The sequence below is a fragment of the Protomyctophum bolini genome, assembly GCF_963924005.1.
Source record: "Protomyctophum bolini genome assembly, chromosome: 4".
Classification (NCBI taxonomy): domain Eukaryota; kingdom Metazoa; phylum Chordata; class Actinopteri; order Myctophiformes; family Myctophidae; genus Protomyctophum; species Protomyctophum bolini.
This window is the reverse complement of record NC_137865.1, coordinates 11,962,785-11,985,231: the sequence shown is the minus strand read 5'-3', so window position 1 is coordinate 11,985,231 and position 22,447 is coordinate 11,962,785. Positions and strand designations below refer to the sequence as shown.

The 22,447-nt window shown below is 42.0% G+C and overlaps 1 protein-coding gene across 1 annotated transcript; it reads left to right on the top strand.

The window, feature by feature from the left end:
• The first annotated feature begins 12,545 nt into the window (after window positions 1-12,545).
• skic8 (SKI8 subunit of superkiller complex) lies at window positions 12,546-21,847 on the top strand. Its single transcript, XM_080761002.1, has 11 exons — window positions 12,546-12,621; window positions 13,079-13,121; window positions 13,320-13,347; window positions 14,805-14,910; window positions 15,620-15,792; window positions 18,075-18,223; window positions 19,260-19,353; window positions 20,081-20,174; window positions 21,081-21,173; window positions 21,266-21,344; window positions 21,609-21,847. The coding sequence occupies exons 2-11, from the start codon at window positions 13,110-13,112 to the stop codon at window positions 21,696-21,698; spliced, it is 918 nt and encodes a 305-aa protein (XP_080617128.1). The 5' UTR covers window positions 12,546-12,621; window positions 13,079-13,109; the 3' UTR covers window positions 21,699-21,847.
• The last annotated feature ends 600 nt before the right edge of the window (window positions 21,848-22,447 follow it).

The window sequence follows — 22,447 nt, the reverse complement described above, 5'->3', positions numbered from 1 at the left end:
ACTGCTTTGTCTCAACCATTACTCAATGGCTCTGGTCTCAGCCACCGCAGTGGATATTTTGACATTCCGTTTTTATTTATTGTTAATGTTGCCACTACTGTTGGAGCAGCCATAAACTACACAGGTTCATCTAGATGTTCTGGGCGTCTTGGTAATGTTAGTGTTAGTAAAAAGCAGGTAGAAGAGTAACGTTTGAGGCAGACTAACATCAGTCACTCTGCCGTTCACTATAGTAGAAGAGGTGCGCCTGGTGAGGGTTTAAACCGGACCCGCAGATTCGTCGAGTCCGCCTACAGGAAATACGTAAGCTGCGACCATGAGACCCGTTCCTGGATTCGTCTATAGCACCTGACGAAGCTCACGGCGAAACGTGTTGTGCTAATAAATAAGTTGATGCAGTAAGTTGTCTGTCTCTGTTCCCTGGAGTGTGCAGTCCCTTCCTTGGAAGGCTTTTTCCCTTTTTGAAGTCTATGCCTGCTAACTAGACTTGCACCTCCCACGTTTCCTTTGTTTTCTCTCATATTTTTATATACAGTATATATATATATATATATATATATATATATATATATATATATATATATGAGAGAGAAAACAAAGTTTTCTCTCATATTTTTATATACAGTATATATATATATATATATATATATATATATGAGAGAAAACAAGGGACTCCTGCACATCCAAAAAAAAGAAATTTATTATTTCAAAAAGAGAAATAAACCTGGGGACTGCACACTCATATATTATTCAGTGCAATTTTTTCTTTCAGAAGTAGTTTTAACTTCCATTCAAACTAACTGTTCCTTTCTGATTATAAAAGTTGCATCTGCTTCTGGGAAGCTATACTAGTTCAGAATCAGATACTCCTGTGTTTGGTATACGATTCCTCTCAGATTCTGTGTGTCTGCTTCTGGCAGCCATCCAGCTCTAGGACATGTACTTTGTGGTGAAATGATGATCCTGTGGGATGCCCTCCATCAACTCATCCCTCTCTTTGTTTCAATGCATCTGTGTGGGTTTTCCCCATTCTGCTTCAGAATCATAACCGCAAACAGCAACAACAACGACCAAGTATGAGGTTTGTGAGGTTCATGAGGTTCAAGGCATTTGTATTTTGGCACATGGTGGAGTGCACGTGACAACTGACAACCCAGCATTAAACAACAGAGGACTATCAACAACGTAAATGACCATACAGGACTCGCATATAGAACACAATGCAATGTGGAATGCACGTTACACGGATGACTGATTGGTAAGTAAAACTGGGAGGCAGTGTGTCCTAGTGGTTCCCAAACCTTTTAGCTCAAGACCCAAAAGAGACATTGTCTGACGGGGTATTTACTCGCGACCCATGAAAATGTATCTAAGACACACGTCCCATTACCGTTTGTAAAACAGTGCCCTAGTGGTTAGAATGACTACATACAGGTCTTGGGTTTGCAGCAGTGTCACTGACCTTTAAACCATTCTGGACGGGAACCCCTTTTGGTGTTTTAAGCTTTATGTTATACTTTAGCTATTGAAAAATAGCAGATCTACAAGCTCGAGCTTGTAGGTCTGCTATTTTTTTTAATTATCTTCAAATGTATATATTCTTTCAGAGCGAACATTTTTAACTCAAATCTTTGCTTCTGAGAGGTTCCTGGAACAACATATTTTAAGATGGGGTTCGGTGGCCAATTACATATCATTTTTGGGGTCCTTGACATGAAATATTGAGCACCACTCATATAGAAGCATAGGTATTTTGGAAAACTGTCAGGATTTAGAAGATTTATTTTTAAGTTTAAAGGTTTAAAGAAACTCTCTCCCTGTTCCAGTAGCAGCAGATAAGAGCATCGGCTGAATGTCTAAAATATCAATGTAAAGCAGCTTTAGAAGGGAGGTGGCTCATTGAGATGTTCCCTTGTTTACCCCTGAAGCAGGACAACTCCTGAGAACTTGTATGTAAATTGTGTATCTGCGATATTGTGTTGTGGGTTTATGGGGTTCATTTACTTGGTCCCTGAATTCCTGTGTGTCTTGTTTTGCAGTCAACCATGACCAAAAACACATAAAAGGATTTCATGTGTGCCCGGGGGCAAGATACTACTGTTGTAGCAAATAAATTCTCTCTAAGTTACTCTACTTCTCACTACAAGATTTATACAGAAATAGCCTACTTATTTTCAGTTTTATTGTATTTAACATTTTGAGAAGAGCTACAGTATACCAAAATGCTTATGTCTCACATGAAATCACTACCTTCGAGAGAAGCTGTACATTTGTGTCAGTTTAGGTTTCAGCTTGTAGATATTTTCACAGAATGTTCACATATGACATGCCAAGCGTAGGAATGCTAGGGTTCATGTGGTTAACTCTTAGACCGCTAGCATTTATTGCTAAATTATGATATAATTCACGCCAGGAATAGGAGATACAGGCGATTTAAAGAAACAGATAGAATGGGCGATTATGGCCACAATGATCTTAATGGCGCTATCCTGTGTTATTGACAGCACCAGCAAGCAACCCGACGCTGACGTGAGTAGCATTATGACTTGATCAATCGAAAGCCCTATAAAAGCCCAAAATTGCCGTAGAGCTACGCCAATGGCGTGGAGCCTAGCATCGATTAATTGGCTTTAATTGACGTAGATTAATGGCAATGGCGTGAAGTGGGTAAAGGAAGGACTAATGGGAGATCGGACCAATGCTATGTTACCGCTTACTTTGTGGTTGTAATAATACTTTTGTTCCTAATACCATTCAGAATCGACAGACAACGGGAGAAAGAGAGAGAGAGAGAGAAACACTAGTTTGTGGTTCTTCTTCATCTTGTTGACAAGACTGAAAGACTCTTAATCAATTTTCTTTCTTCTTAAGAACCATCTAACATTAATAATTAATACCGTATACCACACCAGCCCTCAGAAGTTGTTCGTTGAGTATTTTCTTTTCTTCCTGGGAGGAGAGGCTTTGATTTTGACTGGGAGTGAGAGATCAGAGCAAAGGTTCTGATCCTCGCCAAACAAAGCTATAAGCCCAGTGGGACGCACAGCGAACTGAAACGGTCTGAGGGTTCAAATGGTTTGACACGGATTGTCAAGGTTCAAAGGCACTATGGCCTGTCATACTGAAAGCCAGACTCACTGCGGAGGAGGAGGAATGGTGAGATGAGATGAGACACTTCCAAATGTTTGAATACACAACAACCGAGAATGATGGGGTTAGATATGAACAGACCTACAGTAGTTCTCTGCTAAATCACCACTAATCTTTGCACTGCGTTTTCCAAAGATGGTAATACAAACTTGCAAATGTCTTTATTACGTACAGTATATAGAGAGGGGTGTAGAGTGATGTTGATGAACTGACCAAATACCAGACAGACAGAAAAACAGAGAGAGTTGGAAATAACTTTGAATTTTGCCCAAGGAACATCGCCATAAAAGTTGCATTGCAGCCAGTTAAAACAGAAGCTGTGCCTGTACTTTCAACATACTTCAGCTAATGCACTGTGCCAGCTGCTTTACACACTGCCTGCATTTCCCCCAATGGACCATTATGAGTCATTAGTCTGAAGAGGACATCATTATGATGACCAGTGAAGGGAGTGAATGGAACCAGGGACCGGTTCCTGAAATACAGAGAGAGAGTCCCCCCCCACACCCACACACCCACACCCACACACACACACACACACACAAAGAAGAAAGAACAGGATCTGAAGAAAATATACTGAATGAACATAATATAATTTGGACTATAACCGGCCTAGCATAATATAGTTTACACTATTTGATGTAATACTTTTCAGTCTTGGATTTTCTTTACAGTAAGCCTATGTAGATATATTAGATTATATACAAACTTTATTACAGGCTCGTGGCCCACAAGGTAAGACAGTACATCACATATACGAGAATACAAATAAATAAAAATACAGTAAATTTACTATTTATTAGGTTACTACTCTAGGCGAGGCACTTATGCCAGTGTCCTCTGATGGTAGAAGTGTACCTTACAGAACTACGGCCTGGGTCTGTCATCTGTCCAATGAGTCTATTAATTCAGTGGGCGATCCAGCCTGCTCATGAATTTGAATGTCAGGTTCCTCAACAGAGCCATGAATGTAGTGAGACCCAATGAACAGAAAAGCCCACTGGCTCTAGTGCTCCTGGGTTTTTTTTAACAGGATTTGAAGACAGTCATTATAGGCTACTTGCAGTTTGCGTAAGCTCTCCTTCTTATACTTCACCCACAGTGGAGCTGTGTAGAGAGGGGTGCAATAAGCTCTAAAGAGGTTTACCTTAACATCTGTAGTACAATGGTGAAATTTACGGACTAACATGTTGGCTTGTGCATATAGCATTCTCCTCTGTCTAAACATGTCCTCGTCATCCTCTAAGGTATCTGTTACGATATGCCCAAGATATTTTGTCATTTTGGACACACCCATAATTTGACCAGACAGATGAAAGGAATGAATTATAGATGAAGTATAGTTTAGTTATGCATTGAAGAACCTTGTCCGTTGTACACATTAACATCTGCTGTTTTTATCCCAAATTCTGTGTTTTGAATCTTGTCCTGATATATGTATACAACATAATATTAGTATTAGTACTAATCCTTCTATTGTGATTCCATCGTAATATCTGCATTGTTTCAGGTGCTACACAAGGACGTATTCTGCGTTACCCTCACAAGTACTTAGCCGATCTGCCCTTTCTGCCACACGGAGACGGCGTTTTGGGGGACTTAACCAGTTCTTTTTAGACCGGCTCCCAGAGTGGCAAACTTCGGTGAAGCTACTTTGTCGTCTCCGTGTGTAGAACGAATGCCGCCTATTTGCTGAAACGGTGACGCCATAGTCCCCTCGCCCCCTCCAAACTAACCTCAAGTCACCAGGCTTTAGTTTCCATAGTCCCCTCGCCCCCTCCAAACTAACCTCACGTCACCAGGCTTTAGTTTCCATAGTCCCCTCGCCCCCTCCAAACTAACCTCAAGTCACCAGGCTTTAGTTTCCATAGTCCCCTCGCCCCCTCCAAACTAACCTCAAGTCACCAGGCTTTAGTTTCCATAGTCCACTCGCCCCCTCCAAACTAACCTCAAGTCACCAGGCTTTAGTTTCCATAGTCCCCTCGCCCCCTCCAAACTAACCTCAAGTCACCAGGCTTTAGTTTCCACCTCCATAGTCCCCTCGCCCCCTCCAAACTAACCTCAAGTCACCAGGCTTTAGTTTCCATAGTCCCCTCGCCCCCTCCAAACTAACCTCAAGTCACCAGGCTTTAGTTTCCATAGTCCACTCGCCCCCTCCAAACTAACCTCAAGTCACCAGGCTTTAGTTTCCATAGTCCCCTCGCCCCCTCCAAACTAACCTCAAGTCACCAGGCTTTAGTTTCCATAGTCCACTCGCCCCCTCCAAACTAACCTCAAGTCACCAGGCTTTAGTTTCCATAGTCCCCTCGCCCCCTCCAAACTAACCTCACGTCACCAGGCTTTAGTTTCCATAGTCCCCTCGCCCCCTCCAAACTAACCTCACGTCACCAGGCTTTAGTTTCCACCTCCATAGTCCCCTCGCCCCCTCCAAACTAACCTCAAGTCACCAGGCTTTAGTTTCCATAGTCCCCTCGCCCCCTCCAAACTAACCTCAAGTCACCAGGCTTTAGTTTCCATAGTCCCCTCGCCCCCTCCAAACTAACCTCACGTCACCAGGCTTTAGTTTCCACCTCCATAGTCCCCTCGCCCCCTCCAAACTAACCTCAAGTCACCAGGCTTTAGTTTCCATAGTCCCCTCGCCCCCTCCAAACTAACCTCAAGTCACCAGGCTTTAGTTTCCATAGTCCCCTCGCCCCCTCCAAACTAACCTCAAGTCACCAGGCTTTAGTTTCCATAGTCCCCTCGCCCCCTCCAAACTAACCTCACTTCACCAGGCTTTAGTTTCCACCTCCATAGTCCCCTCGCCCCCTCCAAACTAACCTCAAGTCACCAGGCTTTAGTTTCCATAGTCCCCTCGCCCCCTCCAAACTAACCTCAAGTCACCAGGCTTTAGTTTCCATAGTCCCCTCGCCCCCTCCAAACTAACCTCAAGTCACCAGGCTTTAGTTTCCATAGTCCCCTCGCCCCCTCCAAACTAACCTCAAGTCACCAGGCTTTAGTTTCCATAGTCCACTCGCCCCCTCCAAACTAACCTCAAGTCACCAGGCTTTAGTTTCCATAGTCCCCTCGCCCCCTCCAAACTAACCTCACGTCACCAGGCTTTAGTTTCCATAGTCCCCTCGCCCCCTCCAAACTAACCTCACGTCACCAGGCTTTAGTTTCCACCTCCATAGTCCCCTCGCCCCCTCCAAACTAACCTCAAGTCACCAGGCTTTAGTTTCCATAGTCCCCTCGCCCCCTCCAAACTAACCTCAAGTCACCAGGCTTTAGTTTCCATAGTCCCCTCGCCCCCTCCAAACTAACCTCAAGTCACCAGGCTTTAGTTTCCATAGTCCCCTCGCCCCCTCCAAACTAACCTCACGTCACCAGGCTTTAGTTTCCATAGTCCCCTCGCCCCCTCCAAACTAACCTCAAGTCACCAGGCTTTAGTTTCCACCTCCATAGTCCCCTCGCCCCCTCCAAACTAACCTCAAGTCACCAGGCTTTAGTTTCCATAGTCCCCTCGCCCCCTCCAAACTAACCTCAAGTCACCAGGCTTTAGTTTCCATAGTCCCCTCGCCCCCTCCAAACTAACCTCACGTCACCAGGCTTTAGTTTCCATAGTCCCCTCGCCCCCTCCAAACTAACCTCACGTCACCAGGCTTTAGTTTCCATAGTCCCCTCGCCCCCTCCAAACTAACCTCACGTCACCAGGCTTTAGTTTCCACCTCCATAGTCCCCTCGCCCCCTCCAAACTAACCTCAAGTCACCAGGCTTTAGTTTCCATAGTCCCCTCGCCCCCTCCAAACTAACCTCACGTCACCAGGCTTTAGTTTCCATAGTCCCCTCGCCCCCTCCAAACTAACCTCAAGTCACCAGGCTTTAGTTTCCATAGTCCCCTCGCCCCCTCCAAACTAACCTCAAGTCACCAGGCTTTAGTTTCCATAGTCCCCTCGCCCCCTCCAAACTAACCTCACGTCACCAGGCTTTAGTTTCCATAGTCCCCTCGCCCCCTCCAAACTAACCTCACGTCACCAGGCTTTAGTTTCCATAGTCCCCTCGCCCCCTCCAAACTAACCTCACGTCACCAGGCTTTAGTTTCCATAGTCCCCTCGCCCCCTCCAAACTAACCTCAAGTCACCAGGCTTTAGTTTCCATAGTCCCCTCGCCTCCTCCAAACTAACCTCACGTCACCAGGCTTTAGTTTCCACCTCCATAGTCCCCTCGCCCCCTCCAAACTAACCTCAAGTCACCAGGCTTTAGTTTCCACCTCCACTACAACAGATGGCTGATCATCAGCCGGATTTTTACAGCAATATGATACGTTCTGTTTTACTCCAAATGATGCAGGTTTATGACGAGCCTTTCATAACCGCCAGCTCACTGGTATTACTGTAATTCCTTAATGGTTATTTATTAATCTGTACATTATATGTGAATGAATGAATGGTGTTGTTTGACCTGTAAAGGGAAGCCTTTAATATTGTTTGTGCAATTGTGCATTTGTGCTAAATGGTTTATTTCACCATATCCACTTACATAAGTATCACAGCTATTTTATATTTGCACATAATGTCTATTTTCTATAAATCTCTTCTCCGAAAATAACCGATCTGCAGCCCTGTGAGCTTGTAGATGAGCTATTTTCGGAGAACAGATATAAATTATGGTGATTACCAATCTGGAAAGACAAGAAATAAACGGATGATCTACATTATTGTTACTATAATGGTACTGTTTGGTATATACAGTAATAGGCAGCACGCAACCACGGCTGTCTGTCAGTCCCTCTCACAGGCAGGTTTTTCCTGCGCAGTGCACAGCACGCATTAGCCGGGGAGCCACAGGCCCAAAAGCTCAACGGTTAAGGATTAACCTGTGATTTCATGCCGTACTTTTTATTTGTGTTTTTTCTATTCATTTGGTCTTTAAGGTCCACAGAATGAGAGGCCTGCACTGCCGGAAACATCGCGAAAAAAGGTTATGGCCAGTTTTTGTATACCACACCATAGACAACCAATATAAGGCAACATTTTCCAAATTCCATCATGCTTTAAGTAGCATGTGACAATTGTAACATGTCAAACTAGGGGGTTTGTTTCCGGCAGAGCAGGCCTCTCATTCTGTGGACAAATTAATAGAAAAAACACAAATAAAAAGCACGGCATGAAATGTCGTACTTTTTATGTCCAATGAAATGTCCAATTTTGGGCCTGTGGCTCCCCGGCTACATGGACCTCGTCTTCTTGGGTGGAAATTAAACATTCTGAAGGTGCTATCCATGCTTCAACTTGCTCTCTAAATAAATTATATTCTTTGCACGCAAGCAGCCAAAATGTCACGGAAAAGCCTTTGTGTAACTTCAAAACGGCTTTGCATGGAGAGACCCCAGGTAGGATAAACACATCGTTTACTGTCCATATTCCTCTATAAACGGCCTGTTATCACTGTCTAATTCCTCTTTGTTATACTTTGTATAGTAGCATATGTGCAATTTCTCTTGTTAACTAGCTGCAGATTAGGCAAAATGTTTAGCGCTCATGTCTTTTCATGCACAAGGCAGCAGGTAGAATTAATCTATTAACAAGCAATTATCTGGCGTTCAGCGGTGTTGCACAATGAATATATTCAATCTCCAAAGTCAAACTAATAAATTCACAATGCATCATGCCGCCCCTCGTTGTGAGCTTTAAGATCTGCAAACTATGAATCTCATCATGCTTATGTATACTTTGTAGCCTACTTATTAGTTGTGAGAATATTAGTAGGTCTATGTAAAATCAATAAAACTGTAATGATTTGTAATGAAAAGAAAGAAAAACATCAGCTACAGTTGATTATGCCCAGTAGCCTACTGAATGATTATGCCACAATGCCACATATGCATTTTACAGGCGCAAATACTTCTGCGTATGCTCCAAAGGTAATTAAACAATCCCGGCAGTCACGGTATATGTCATATTATAGGCTACTATAAAGAGCGGAAGTGTCATATTCAATTCATCGGAAGCTTTAAGTCCATGACCCACCTAATTCCAACACATGCTAGGGGATGAGTCAGGGTGGAATATCAATGGGATTGGTATTTAAAGACAGAGTGCCGTGATACAAGAGAGAGAGAGAGAGAGAGAGAGAGAGAGAGAGAGAGAGAAAGAGAGAAAGAAAGAATAGGCCTACATAGACACAGCCTACATTGCCACCATGCCAGCCAGTCATGAACCAACAGCCACCCTGTCACAACTCCTAGCCTCGGTCCCAGTCTTACTTCCCAAGCTTCAAGAACCACATACACATACTGTTACAACTCACACCTTCAACGGCAGATAAAACACAAACTGTAGATTCAGCATTCAATGCCAGAGCCAGAAACAACACACACACACACACACACACACACACACACACACACACACACACACACACACACACACACACACACACACCTCCACCAGGGCAGGTCAGGTTGTGGCCTCCTGATGGCGCTATAATAGGCCAATGTGAAAAGGGTGCCATTTCTTCTTGCTCCTTGGATGGCAATTGGATGATTTTAGGCATTTTGTTCCAATGTGAAAAGGGTGGGATAAATTCCTCAGCCTATAGTCCGGCAGCCGAGGTGGATGCCAGACGGGTGGGAAATTTGCTATAGTCTTTTTTATTGGTCTAAAATATTGTCTATATACTGTACACACATTCATGAATCCACTTGCTGAGCGGCTGAAAGTATTGGGCAAATTTTTATAGGGGTTTCTTGTGACCCTACCATTAACATCCTACGGCAAGCAAAATGTCAAAAATGTCAAACTTTCCTTTTGCTTTAAGTAGCATGTGACATGTCAAACCAGGGGTTTTCATGATTCTGAATCCATTCCAAGCATTAGTTTTGCACAAAATACACTCCTTGGGCTAAAAATAAGCTATATAAAAGACTATATACCAAATTTCCCACTTTAAACAAAAGAAGCCCGTCGGCTGCCAGACTACTAGCCCTGGTCCAGTGCTTACAGCGAGTCTCTCTCTGACGCCCTGTGGAAGTCTCTTCCGCAGCCCTCTAGCGATTTTCTCACTCCTGTGCGAGTGTTTACAATTCCCAGCAAATAAACAAAACGACGTAACTACCGGTACTCACCGATAGACCTTTGTAAAAGTCTATTCTCGGAGCTTCTCTCTAAAATGCACTATTTTAATCATTAAATAGAATGAATCCAACCAGATCGGCACAGGCAAAACCCGGAAATGCCATAGTAGAAGAAATGACTCTGCATGCCCGGTAAATTTAGGGTACATTGCGTTATTAAAATGGCACAAAGTGCAGAGAAGCTGGGGACCTGGATGCTTCCCAGCTTCGAGAATAGACTTTTACAAAGGTCTAGCAGGCTTTGTGTCGGTGAGTAGTTACGTCGTTTTGTTTATTTGCTGGGAATTGTAAACACTCGCACGGGAGTGAGAAAATCGCTAGAGGGCTGCGGAAGGGACTTCCACAGGGCATCAGAGAGAGACTCGCTGTAAGCACTGGACCAGGGCTTCCGGACTACTAGTATGAAAGTCCGTGAAAGATTTCACGTAAATTCATGATTTGAGGCTTTTTGTTCAAAACGGGCCAATCCTGCAAATTTGAAAGCCAATGTTAGCCAATTAGGATGGAATATGAAATATCAGACAGATCCGTCTTGAACACATGTCTAGAGATACTGTATAACGATTTGCGGGATTTTTGGACAGAATCTGGAGGAGTGATATCAAAAGGTTTTACAAAAGTCGGCCTCATGGTGGCGCTATAAAAGGCCGTTCTGGAAAATTTGGGGCAGAGATTCAGTGTGTGTGCAGAATTTGGCATCAACCGGGTTAACGGCGCCGGAGATTAGCTGTACACAGACGGACGGAGTGCATAACATACTCTCTCCCCAAGCCTTCGGCCTGGTGGAGACAAAAATATATAAATATATAAATATTCCTACCTGACTTCATCAGTTGTGTTATGCCAGGGTCAAATTGTGGAACCCATGGATCCAGTCATTTTCATCTTCCATACATCTGGCTATAGCTGGCCAGTACTTTCCTCCCAGCATCAATGGCACCGACCAGCCTCATTCTCCTGGCTGCCTGCCATCTTCTCACTCAGCCTTGGATGTTTTGTACTGCACAAGCATTCTGGTGTAGTGCAGTGGTCAGGGATTTAGGGCAGGCCCTAGGGTCCAGCATGTCACAGGAGAATGGACTCAGTGCTGAGAAGAGGCTGAGCTTGGGGGTCATCGTCACCCTGGCTTATTGTTGTGTAGGCTACCTGTGGACAACAAGAGGCAGGTGGAGCTGAGAGAGACCATTTAAGCTTTGACTATAAGTAAGTACGGTAGAAAGAAAGAAAGTGAGCTGACCAAGAGCCACAATACCATACTGTATGGGTCCTGGACAACTCACTCAAACATGCACAGCCTGTTATGCACTCCATCCTTCTGGTTACAACATATAGGCTACAGCCTAGTAGGCATTGAAGTGTATGTAGACTTTATATTACATTATGTATACTATACATAGCACAGTATAGTATAGTATAGTATAGTATAGTATAGTATATGTTTCATGATAACTACTTTTTATGAATGTGATGTATTGCCATGCTTTTTGTTATTGCTTAATGTAAATCGCTCTGGATTAAGAGCGTCTGCCAAATGCCTAAATTGTAAATTGAATTTAGATGTGCAATTCAGGTTGTAACACTACAATATCACTTTCAATTAAACCATCATTGGAATGAAGTTTCAAGTATGTGGTGCTGTGAGTGACATCCCAAACAAAACATTACTGTGTATTGTATGGCTGCACACAGCACACGCACTCACTCACTCACTCACACTCACAGACACACGTTAATGCTTACTCACCTGCAGAATAAACTAAACGAGCAGTTTGTTATGAAGATGAATTAACTTCTCTTTCAAACTGTCACACTTGCGACTAAGAGGTTTTCGGTTTTCGCTTCCTACTAACAGTAACCAGACAGAGTAGACTATACTTCCATGAGGTAAACTACATTAGGCGGCAGGCCTATACGTTGTTTATTTTATTTCCCCCTTTTTTACTACCAAAACATAAGGAGCTCTAGCCCATTATGTGCCCTCAGTCCCTATGTCGGGAGTGATAGCACATGGTGCTAAAAGGAGTAGCTCGTGTCTGTCCGTTTGTTTGCAGCAGGCCAGGTGTGTGGGGGCCGGGGGGAGTGGGGAGGGGGCGTGGGTTAAACGCTTGAAGCCTGCTCGTTTGGCGAAACATTCTCTAAAAAAATGTATGCATTGCACATTTCATTATGCATTTGAATTGGGACCGTACTCAGTAATTCACAGAACATCCGTTAGTTGGCAGTAATGCACGTAATGCAATGATCTATCTAACTATGACGAAGAAAAAAGCGGAAGTGACGCGTTGTAGTTGTCATGGCGGCTCAGATGTGAACGAGCACATTTATTCCTATATTTTACGTGGATTATTTGATGTAATGTAAGTAACATTATATTTTGTCTCTAACTGTTATCTGCAACCTGTCATTATGACTAGCCTCGGATATTCAGACGGGATCGGTTTATTGTATTTTATTTACTATGTGAACTGTGAAGCTTGAAAAGTAGTATTCGCATGCTAATGCTGCTGCTGTTTTGATACCATTGTTGACAAATTCGTAGTTATATTTGTGGGGCTTTATTGTGAACCAAAACATCCCAACCAAAGATGTTTTTTTAATTTTATTTTTTTATTATTAGATTCAGAAACAATATTGTAATGTTTACTCTTGTTCTATACATTCGTCCCGGCGTTTATTCATTCATTTGTGGGAAGCTAAATTAAATTGTCGCTCTTGATTGTCTCGCACAGTAAACGTACGTGGTGCTGTCAGTGGAACCTATTCTGTATGTATAACACGTTTGTATAACAACATTTTTATGTTTTATTTTTTTAGGTTATAGAAGTAACAGCTTTCAGGATCAACAATGAGCACTCAGGTAAACAACTGTTAGCAGAAGAGTCCCGTCTGATCGTATTAATGTGAATCCCTTGACTCCTTCAAAACCGTTCTCAAAGGGCGTCATTAATCAGACCAGTTACCACGTGTGTGTGTGTGTGTGTGTGTGTGTGTTTGTCTTTTATGCTATTAAAGTAGTCTGACATCTGACGGGTACATTGCACTTTTGTCATTTCAGTACAGCATTCTGTTCAAGCAAGAGCATGGTGAGTATATACATATTGATCAACATGTATTTATAGTGTTTATGTATCAAATAAATACGCCATTTCTATAATGCAAGTTGTTTTAGACTACAGGTGACACTCTGCTGAGATATCCCAATATCATTATGTGGTTAGGTATAAGAAAAGAAACCCTCTATGGATTAACATTTTCAGAGAGACATTTCAAAGCAAGAAAACAAAAAAACTAGACAGACACTTTGTTTTGTCCAACAGCTCCAGAGACCAAGAGTCAAGCTTGGTCCCTGTTAGCCCTAGAACGGCTCTTGTTGTTTCATACTGTATGTACAGTATTTCACATACAGAGCCATAGAACTGGCTGCTTAACTTCTGTTCTGGTTACAAATTGGCGCCCTAAATGTCACCCATTAAATAATTCCAAAGACGTGGAGTGAAATATGGTCCTCTAGTTTTATATCCATGTGAAAGTTCTGGCACAAAATGTGTATTTAGTCAATTATCTCTTTTTCAAGAGATTCACATGGACGTGGACATGGATTCACATGGACTTTCTCTCCAGGCGAGGGGGGGGGGGGGGGGGGGGCGGGGGGGGGGGGGGGCGGGGGGGGGGGGGGGGGGGGGGGCGGAATGATCGATGACGTCTGCGGTAAACAGGACGTATTCGTAAAATCAGTTCATTGATCATTCCGGCCCCCCCTCGCCCGGAGAGAAAGACGTCCGTGTGCATCTCTTGAAAAAGTGGAGATAATTGACAAAATACACGTTTTGTGCCAGAACTTTCACATGGATATAAAACTAGAGGACCATATTTCACTCCATGTCTTTGGAATTATTTAACGGGTGAGTACAAACGGAGCATTTATCACATTTAGGCCGCCAATTTGTAACCCGAACAGAAGTTAAGCAGCCAGTTCTATGGCTCTGTATGTGAAATACTGTACATACTGTATGAAACAACAAGAGCCGTTCTAGGGCTAGGTCCCTGTCACCTGCCTGCTTGCTTAATTAGTCTGGCTGTGTCCCTCTGTCTGGCGTTCCCTCCCCAACACACCACAGCATAGAAAAGAACGCTGGAGACCACCGACTGATAAAACATCTGCAGGAGCTTCCTGCAGATGTTGAAAGAGGCCAGTGTCCTCAGGCAATACATCCTACTCTGACCCTTCTTATACAGACAGTTTGTGTTAACTGACCACTGATTGTGTAGTCTCAATGGCATTGTTTTAATTCCTTGCCAGGCTGCTTCAATATCGCCACTTGTGTTTTTTTCACAGCATTGCTGTCAGGAGGAAACCACCTAACTCCATTTTGTTTAGATTCACAAGTTCACAACACCAACTTTGTTGCTTTGTTTTCAAAAAAGGTTATTTTCATTTCCTGAAAAGAATATATTTTTATGAATTTGTTTTGGAGTTACCGTAGGTGGTTTTTCCGACAGCAGAGATGGTTTAACATCGTGTATTTGTTTGCCCTCTCAGCTCACGATGACGCCATCTGGACAGCAGCGTGGGGAAAGAGCGAAGCTGATGCCTCAGAAACCATCGTCACTGGTTCACTAGACGACATGGTCAAAGTCTGGAAATGGTACATCTGTTTATTGGAGTGGATTATTGGCGTTATTGTCATACACCTCTGTCATGCAGGTCTACACTGACTGGCATGAATAGTAAGAAAAGTCAAATTAAATAAACGCCCTTCCAAGCCTTGATGTGAAAGATATTTATTTCACATTTAATTCATTTCAGCTTTTTGGGTCTTTATCAGCAAGGATCTCTCTGGAATTTGTTGACTAAAATGTGCGAAGAGATGTTCAATTATTCAGTACACATTTCATTATTCATTGTTTTTCTTCCCTTTGCACCTTAAAATGTTCTGCTGTAGGTTTTTTGGCATCTAAATTCTCATCTTTGTAACCAAGTCCCTTAAATAAAAAATTGGACCATATTTCTACTACAATTGGGGCCGTTCTTAAATAGTATATAGTATTACAGGTGTTCATCCTCAACAGGGTGTTGCAAAGTCACATGTTAGTCTATATTATATGTTAGTATTTAATGTAATTAAAGTTTAAAAAAAGTTTTTTATTTACACTTTTGCTCACTGTACAATATGTGAACCTCAGATTCTCTGAACACAAATTCAAAAGGTTTCCAAAAAGGCATTATAATTGTTTAAAGTCACCACGGCAAATGCAGAATGTGCTCTCATCTATTGTATTATTTATTATAACAGCCTTTTCACACAGGACCACAGGAAGCTACATTCAAATGACTGAGCACATGTGCCCCTGCAGGTGTGATGAGAAACTGGAGCTCCAGTGGACTCTGGAGGGACACCAGCTGGGTGTGGTGTCTGTGGACATTAGCCACAATGGAGCCCTGGCTGCCTCCAGCTCTCTGGACTCTCACATCCGCCTCTGGGATCTGGAGTCAGGAAAACAGATCAAATCCATGGACGCAGGCCCGGGTAAGAGCAAGACAGACAGAGGCGGTGTGTGTGCAACTGTGCATAGCTTATGAAGTCTTATCTGTATTCCTCTAGGTGTTAAAGGGATAGTTTTTGATACTTGCCATTAATATAGTGGTTGCAACTGTATTACATTTTTTCACGATTGTTCACACACGTTTTTCACAACCTAACCCAACCTAACCCATTCTCGACTGTACACACAAAACTGAAAACCTCACACACAAAAGGCTAAACCCTGACACTCTATGTAGAATGAGCCATTTCTCCTTTTGTAAAATGGCTTACTTTTTCATAGTCGAACATAAAACGGCACACAAATGTGCAGCCAAAAAAATTTATATTATATATATTTTTTTGTGTGGAAAAACTGTAATTGATTGCCCGAGTCCCGTGGTGGGAGTTCTGCTCTGTATATGGTATATATCTGTAGATAAAAGGACCCAGTGTTTCACCTATATGCATTATTGTGTGGGGGGGCCCCCACACAAGAATGCAAAAGACACCGAAAAATGCAACAAAGACGCAAAAAAATAATAGTAATAATTTAACGTGCATGCATAATAGCTCCCCACACACTATCAGCCTCTGGCTATGGGAAACACTGAGGACCACATTTTAGTTTTTTGGATTCACTTTCCAGGAGGAAACATCCTCTGCCTCCCCAGAGATGTGACATGATGTGCTGTGTGAACTCTGCCCTGCAGCCAGCTAAATGCCATGTCACCTTCCATTAGTCACAGGCTGTTACACCTGCTCCATCCTGGTAGCAGTGACGGTTCAAGTAGTGAGAGCAGCATCACGTCTCATCTTGTTATATCATGGATAATATGACATTTGTTTTTTAATATGTTGGGTTTTTTCACCTTTAAACCTGACATCCCTATTCTGGGCAATGTCAAAGAAAACATGTCTTTCTTTTGAAATGGCAGATCCACTAGCCGATCATGATGCATTGTGAGCTTTAGGATTAGAGAGATGCTTGGTGTATATGCTAGAGTGACAGTCAGCTTAATGCTTCGTGTCTTTGCACACGAGTGTTGCTCGCCATCCTCCTGCACTGTGGATGTCTGCGTCATTGGATCCAACATACTGCGATAGCAACATGGAAGGGCTGTTGACACTTGACACGTTCTATAGGTCATGAACTGGAACTAAACCTCAACGTTTAACCGTGTGTGTGTGTGTGTGTGTGTGTCTGTGTCTGTCTGTCTGTCTGTCTGTACACTATCCATCTATTTGTCGCCAAGCACTTTCCCTGACATGCACTTAACCTCCAGCTGACCGTAAATCATTCCACCTCCCTTACACTATTTCTTATTCAGACTTCTTTTAATGGGTCAAAATTAAATACTGTATGCATCTTTATTTTATTTTATTTTTGCATCTTTTTCTTTCTTTAGTTTTTTCATTTTTTACAGTTTCTACAAATTTATTTGATTTTTAAATATTGAGCCGTGATGAAACACGTGAGCTTGTAGAAGTATTTTTGTAAGTTTGAGTCTGCTCTAACACAAACTGGACTGGATGTGCCCAGAGAACAATTCTAAATGTTGAATTTATATCGCACCTTTTATCCAAAGCACTTTACAATGTGCATTACATTCACACACCCGATTGCAGAGGAAACCATGCAAGGCAACCTGCCTCACCCAGAGCAATTAGGGGTTAGGTATTGCTCAAGGACACTACAACACAGTGTTGATTTTAACTGCAAATTCTTTAGTTTTAGTCATCATGTCTAGTTTTAGTCGACTAAATATACAATTTTAGTTGACTAAATCTACAGTTGATTTTGACAACAAAACATTTTGGCAGATGGCATCATAATGGCTAAGATTATACATCTCATGATCGCATGCTGAAAATGGAAGATCTACAATACAAGCTCACAATTTTCAGAGCACAACCCAATGACTTGTCTTATATTAGTTCTACTGGAACCCTTCTACACTAGTCCCTCCCTAACATTTTTGTTAGTTTCATTTGTTGACAAAATTGTCAATATTTTTAGTCTTGGAGTTAGTCATATAGCTTAGTTTTAATTCAGTTTTTAATATGTAGTTTTCGTTGTTGAAAAAAGGCAGTCGAACATTTTTCGTCAGTTTTAGTAGACAAAATGAACACTGCTTCAACACTGACCCGGGGATCAAACGGGGAACGTTACGTTTACGTTACGTTTCAAGGGCTAGAGCGTGCCCACTCTACCCCTTGAGCCACTGCCACCTCTAGAGTTAATTTATAGAAATACTTCTGAAATACACTTCTGCTGTGTTTTCCAGTTGATGCGTGGTCAGTCGCCTTCTCTCCAGACTCCAAGTACATCGCTACTGGCAGCCACCATGGGAAGGTCAACATCTTTGGAGTGGAGAGTGGCAAGAAGGAGTACTCGTTGGACACAAGAGGAAAATTTATCCTCAGTATTGCTTATGTAAGGAACAGTGGCGTAAAAAAGTACTAAAATGTTTGACTTAAGTAAAAGTATCAATAGTGCAATGCAGTAAAAGTTTAAAACTTTAAAAGTACAAAGTTTTGGTATCAAAATGTACGTAAACTACCAAAAGTAGAAGGTTTTCATTATGCATAATGTCCCATTTCACAAGCTTTCAAATTTATAAATGTATAAAAATCTTTTGAAAATAGCAGATCTACAAGCTCTTCGAATTGTATAGTAGGCCTAGTAGTTACTACTAGTAGTAAAAGTAACTAAAGTTTTCAAATAATTGTAGTGGCGTAAAAGTACAATATTTGCCTCTGTAGTAGTAGAATTAGAATAGTAGTAGAAGTACTGAAAATTTGGAAATACTCCTGTAAAAAAGACCATTTCCTATTCGGGAAAATCAGGACGTGAACCCCTTTTGGGGTTCTTGTTGCCATCTACAGTATATAGGAAAAATCGGCCTCAGTCCTAAATGGGTTAAGTACATTACTTGAGTAAATGTATTTAGTTACTGCACACCACTGAAATATCAATTAATTCACTGGGTAGCATCTTAAGAAATGACAGTAAATACCAGTAATAACATAATAACAATACATTTAAATGATTTGTTTGTTTCTAGAGATTGACCATTACATTGTGTTCCCCTGTCACACACACATTCATACACAAGCTAATTTCAGCTGAATTACTGTGTTCATTTGTTCCAGTAGTTTTCTGAGAAAATATAATTTGTTTTTAGTTTGGTTGGTCAATTAAACAATGGTTTACATTAACTTCTGCCTCGGTGATATCAAGATAATGGAGTGAATTGGTTAATGGCCATTTCTAGGAAGATGGGTTGGAATGATTGATCGTGGAAAATGACAAGATATATCAGTGGTGTTTTTCAAAATTAACTCAACATAAAGCAGGTCAACCTGAAATCACATTAATAATCTGAATAGATGTAGTTTCCCCACATGATGATACTTAGTGCAGCATTCATCAACAGAGCTGTGAGTGTTGTGCTGCGGTTGTATTTCAGAGTCCAGATGGGAAGTATCTGGCCAGCGGAGCCATCGATGGAATCATCAATATCTTTGACATTGCCACAGGGAAACTTCTGCACACGCTGGAAGGTATGTAGAAGCAGCCATGTCAATGAGGAATGTAGAAGACATTAAGACAACTAGTCATTTTGTAGATCCTCTCTTATCCGGAGTGACTTACAAAGTGCCAGCCGGAGTAAAGGACATGTTCAGCTGAGTGCTCAAAGGGAATTGGAGTGCTTAGAAAACGGGTACAGTTTGGGCTTCAAAAATAAATACATGCAGCATAATGTGGACGTCAAACCTGGTATATAAGTAATATCATGTTACATCAACATAACCTAGTATTAAGACCTCACTGCTCAAAAGTTAAAACACATCAAAAGGTGTTATTATTTTTATTATATTTATTTTAACATGTTTTATTCATAGCACAGATTTTTATCACTTTTTCCAGTCCAGATATTTAAAAAATAATTACATTTCTGGTCACAAGCCGACAACAGTAGGTCACCTGTGGCAATCTGCGGCTGTTTGGGAAAAAGATCACTTACCATTGTGGTGCCCTTGAGTAAGGCTGTAGTTGTACTGGGCAAGTGGGCAGCTCCCATTGAATATATTTGTACAGTATTCAGCAGTGAACGGTAGGATCCTAGTGTGGAACTATGGTTGTACTGGACCGCTCCCAGTGGCCAACAGTAGAATACTGTGGTTGTACTGGCCCATGCATGTCTTCGGATTAAAACAAAGGTTGATAAATGTCCATTAAGGTTGATAATAGACCATGTTTCTTCCATGTGTGTGTGTGTTTCTGCAGGTCACGCTATGCCCATCAGGTCTCTGACCTTCTCTCCTGACTCCCAGCTCCTCGTCACGGCCTCAGACGATGGATACATCAAGATCTATGATGTGTGAGTTAAAATTCACTGGTCCTATACACATCCAGGATACATCAAGATGTATGTAGGAGCCTGCAGAACCATTGCAGCTCAAGAATCCACCACTCCTGAATTAAGTGTCTGGTGCTGGGAGTCTGGTGCAACGCACAGGTCCTAGCTGTACTCCTGGTGAGAGCAGGAGTGGACCTGATGAGACGTAGAAGGGGCCCGGACAGGAGTCAACCCACAGAGCCTAGTCCCTCCACATGCCTCTCATTCCCGGCATAGTAATTCCGGAGTGGTTCCAACAGATTGTGTGGCCCTGGTCTTTCCCTAGTGGGTCTAATCGAGGGTAGCTACTGGGACATAAATCGGGACTTGGTCACCCGAGTGAAGGATATGATGATCGCGAGGATCACTGAGGATACGTCCCAGTTGCATCCATGTGAATCCTGAGTTCCTGACGATGTCAAGTATTTTGTCGACGACCCAGAGTTTAACAAAAGATGGAGTAAATTGGGTAATGACTGACGAGACCCTGCATTTTATTCCATATCGGGAGCTCTGACTTTGATCTCGAACAATTCCAATGAAACAATTTAGGAAAAAGGTAGTCACTCAGATCTTAGGAACTGATCAAAATAGAGATAACTAACTGTTCGCAACATAGAGGATACACATAACCCCCCCACACACACACACACACACACACTAGTCGGACAGTGTCAGACTTTCAGATATTTGTGTACCGTAATTATGTTCTTTTTGTTAATTGCGTCTTAATTTTGTTTGTAACACTGGGTGTATATAACAACAAAATGAAAACAATTGCAAGAAGATGTAATATGTTTACTGTCTGCAACATGAAATCTAATATGAAGTTGAAAAAGTATATAAAAACAAAAAGTAATGTTATTGTACATAAACTTTGTTTTGCAGGCAACATGCCAACCTGGCAGGTACGCTAAGTGGTCACGCCTCCTGGGTTCTTAACGTTGCCTTCTCCCCGGACAACACTCACTTTGTGTCCAGGTACAAACCAACTGGTCACAAAACACTAATGATGATAATGTCGACCACTGTCATGTTCAAAACCCTCATCTCCTATTGCTTCCTCTCCCCAGTTCATCAGATAAGAGTGTTAAGGTGTGGGATGCCAGCACCAGAACATGTGTCAACACTTTCTTCGACCATCAGGACCAGGTGAGATGCTTAAACCCATTAGACCAGGAAAGCATCTGTGTCATTTTAGATTTGAGCTGAAAAGCATTATTTTATACTTTGAATATTCAAAAATAGCAGATATACAAGTTAACGCGTCACTCACTTTGTGCCACACTTTCTTTTTTTGTATCGTGAAAATGTGTGCACATCATTGAATATGTTTTAAGAGAATATTTGTTTAACAAACTAAATCAAAATTTGCTGTCAAAGTCAACACTTGTTCACTTCCTCTGCCCCGTCCAGGTGTGGAGTGTTAAATACAACAACACAGGGTCCAAGATCATCTCAGCTGGAGATGACCGAGCCATACACATCTACGACTGCCCCATGTGATACTACTGGGTCAACACAGGAACAACTCTTCTGGGATCACTGAGTGTAGATCAATTCAGGTTTTGGTTTGAGGATAGAATGGACACATTGTAAATGACTTGTATTATTTTGCATGGCCTCCTGTGGTCAAATAAAAGTTTTTTTTGTAATTATTTTGCTCTTCTTGCATTTGTTGGAGTCTTTAAAGTGCACCTATCCCTTGAGCTAGTTGTCAGTGTTCAATATTAACAATCGTTGCTGTTGGGAGGAAACCACCTAACTCCATTGGACCGTAGAACTGTCCAATAAAACGGCTAACTCCACCACCTCATGTATGTAATTGACAATATATAAAGTCACAACACCAACTTTGAGGCTTAGTTTTCTTCATTTTCTGAACAATTAACATTTTGGAGTTAGGTGGTTTCTTCCCGACAGCAGATATATATATTTGTTTATATTAAACTATAGATAACCTTCAAATTCCATGATGTGGCCTGATTCTCAGATTTCTAATTTCATTGTCTGAAGTCAACTCCAGTCCTTACCTTACTCATTTTGGATTTTCCATTCTGTCTTGAGTTAAATACCAGAACATAAGAACATCTGGTATCCTTCTTTCAGTGTTCTTTTACTCCCTCTGCTGGTCCAACACAAGTACTACAGTACAATCATAGCAATTAATTTTGTTTTTGTGTGCTTTTTACTCCTTTCCCCCCAATTTAGTTATGCCTATTAATGCCTCCACACACGTGTTCACTGCTGTTTCC

Bases quoted from the DNA above. Each gene is read 5' to 3' on its own strand.
- skic8 (XM_080761002.1), top strand. The intron at 18,224-19,259 runs GTAAGGAACAGT...GTTGTATTTCAG, and splicing joins TTATCCTCAGTATTGCTTAT to AGTCCAGATGGGAAGTATCT. The intron at 20,175-21,080 runs GTGAGTTAAAAT...TTTGTTTTGCAG, and splicing joins TACATCAAGATCTATGATGT to GCAACATGCCAACCTGGCAG.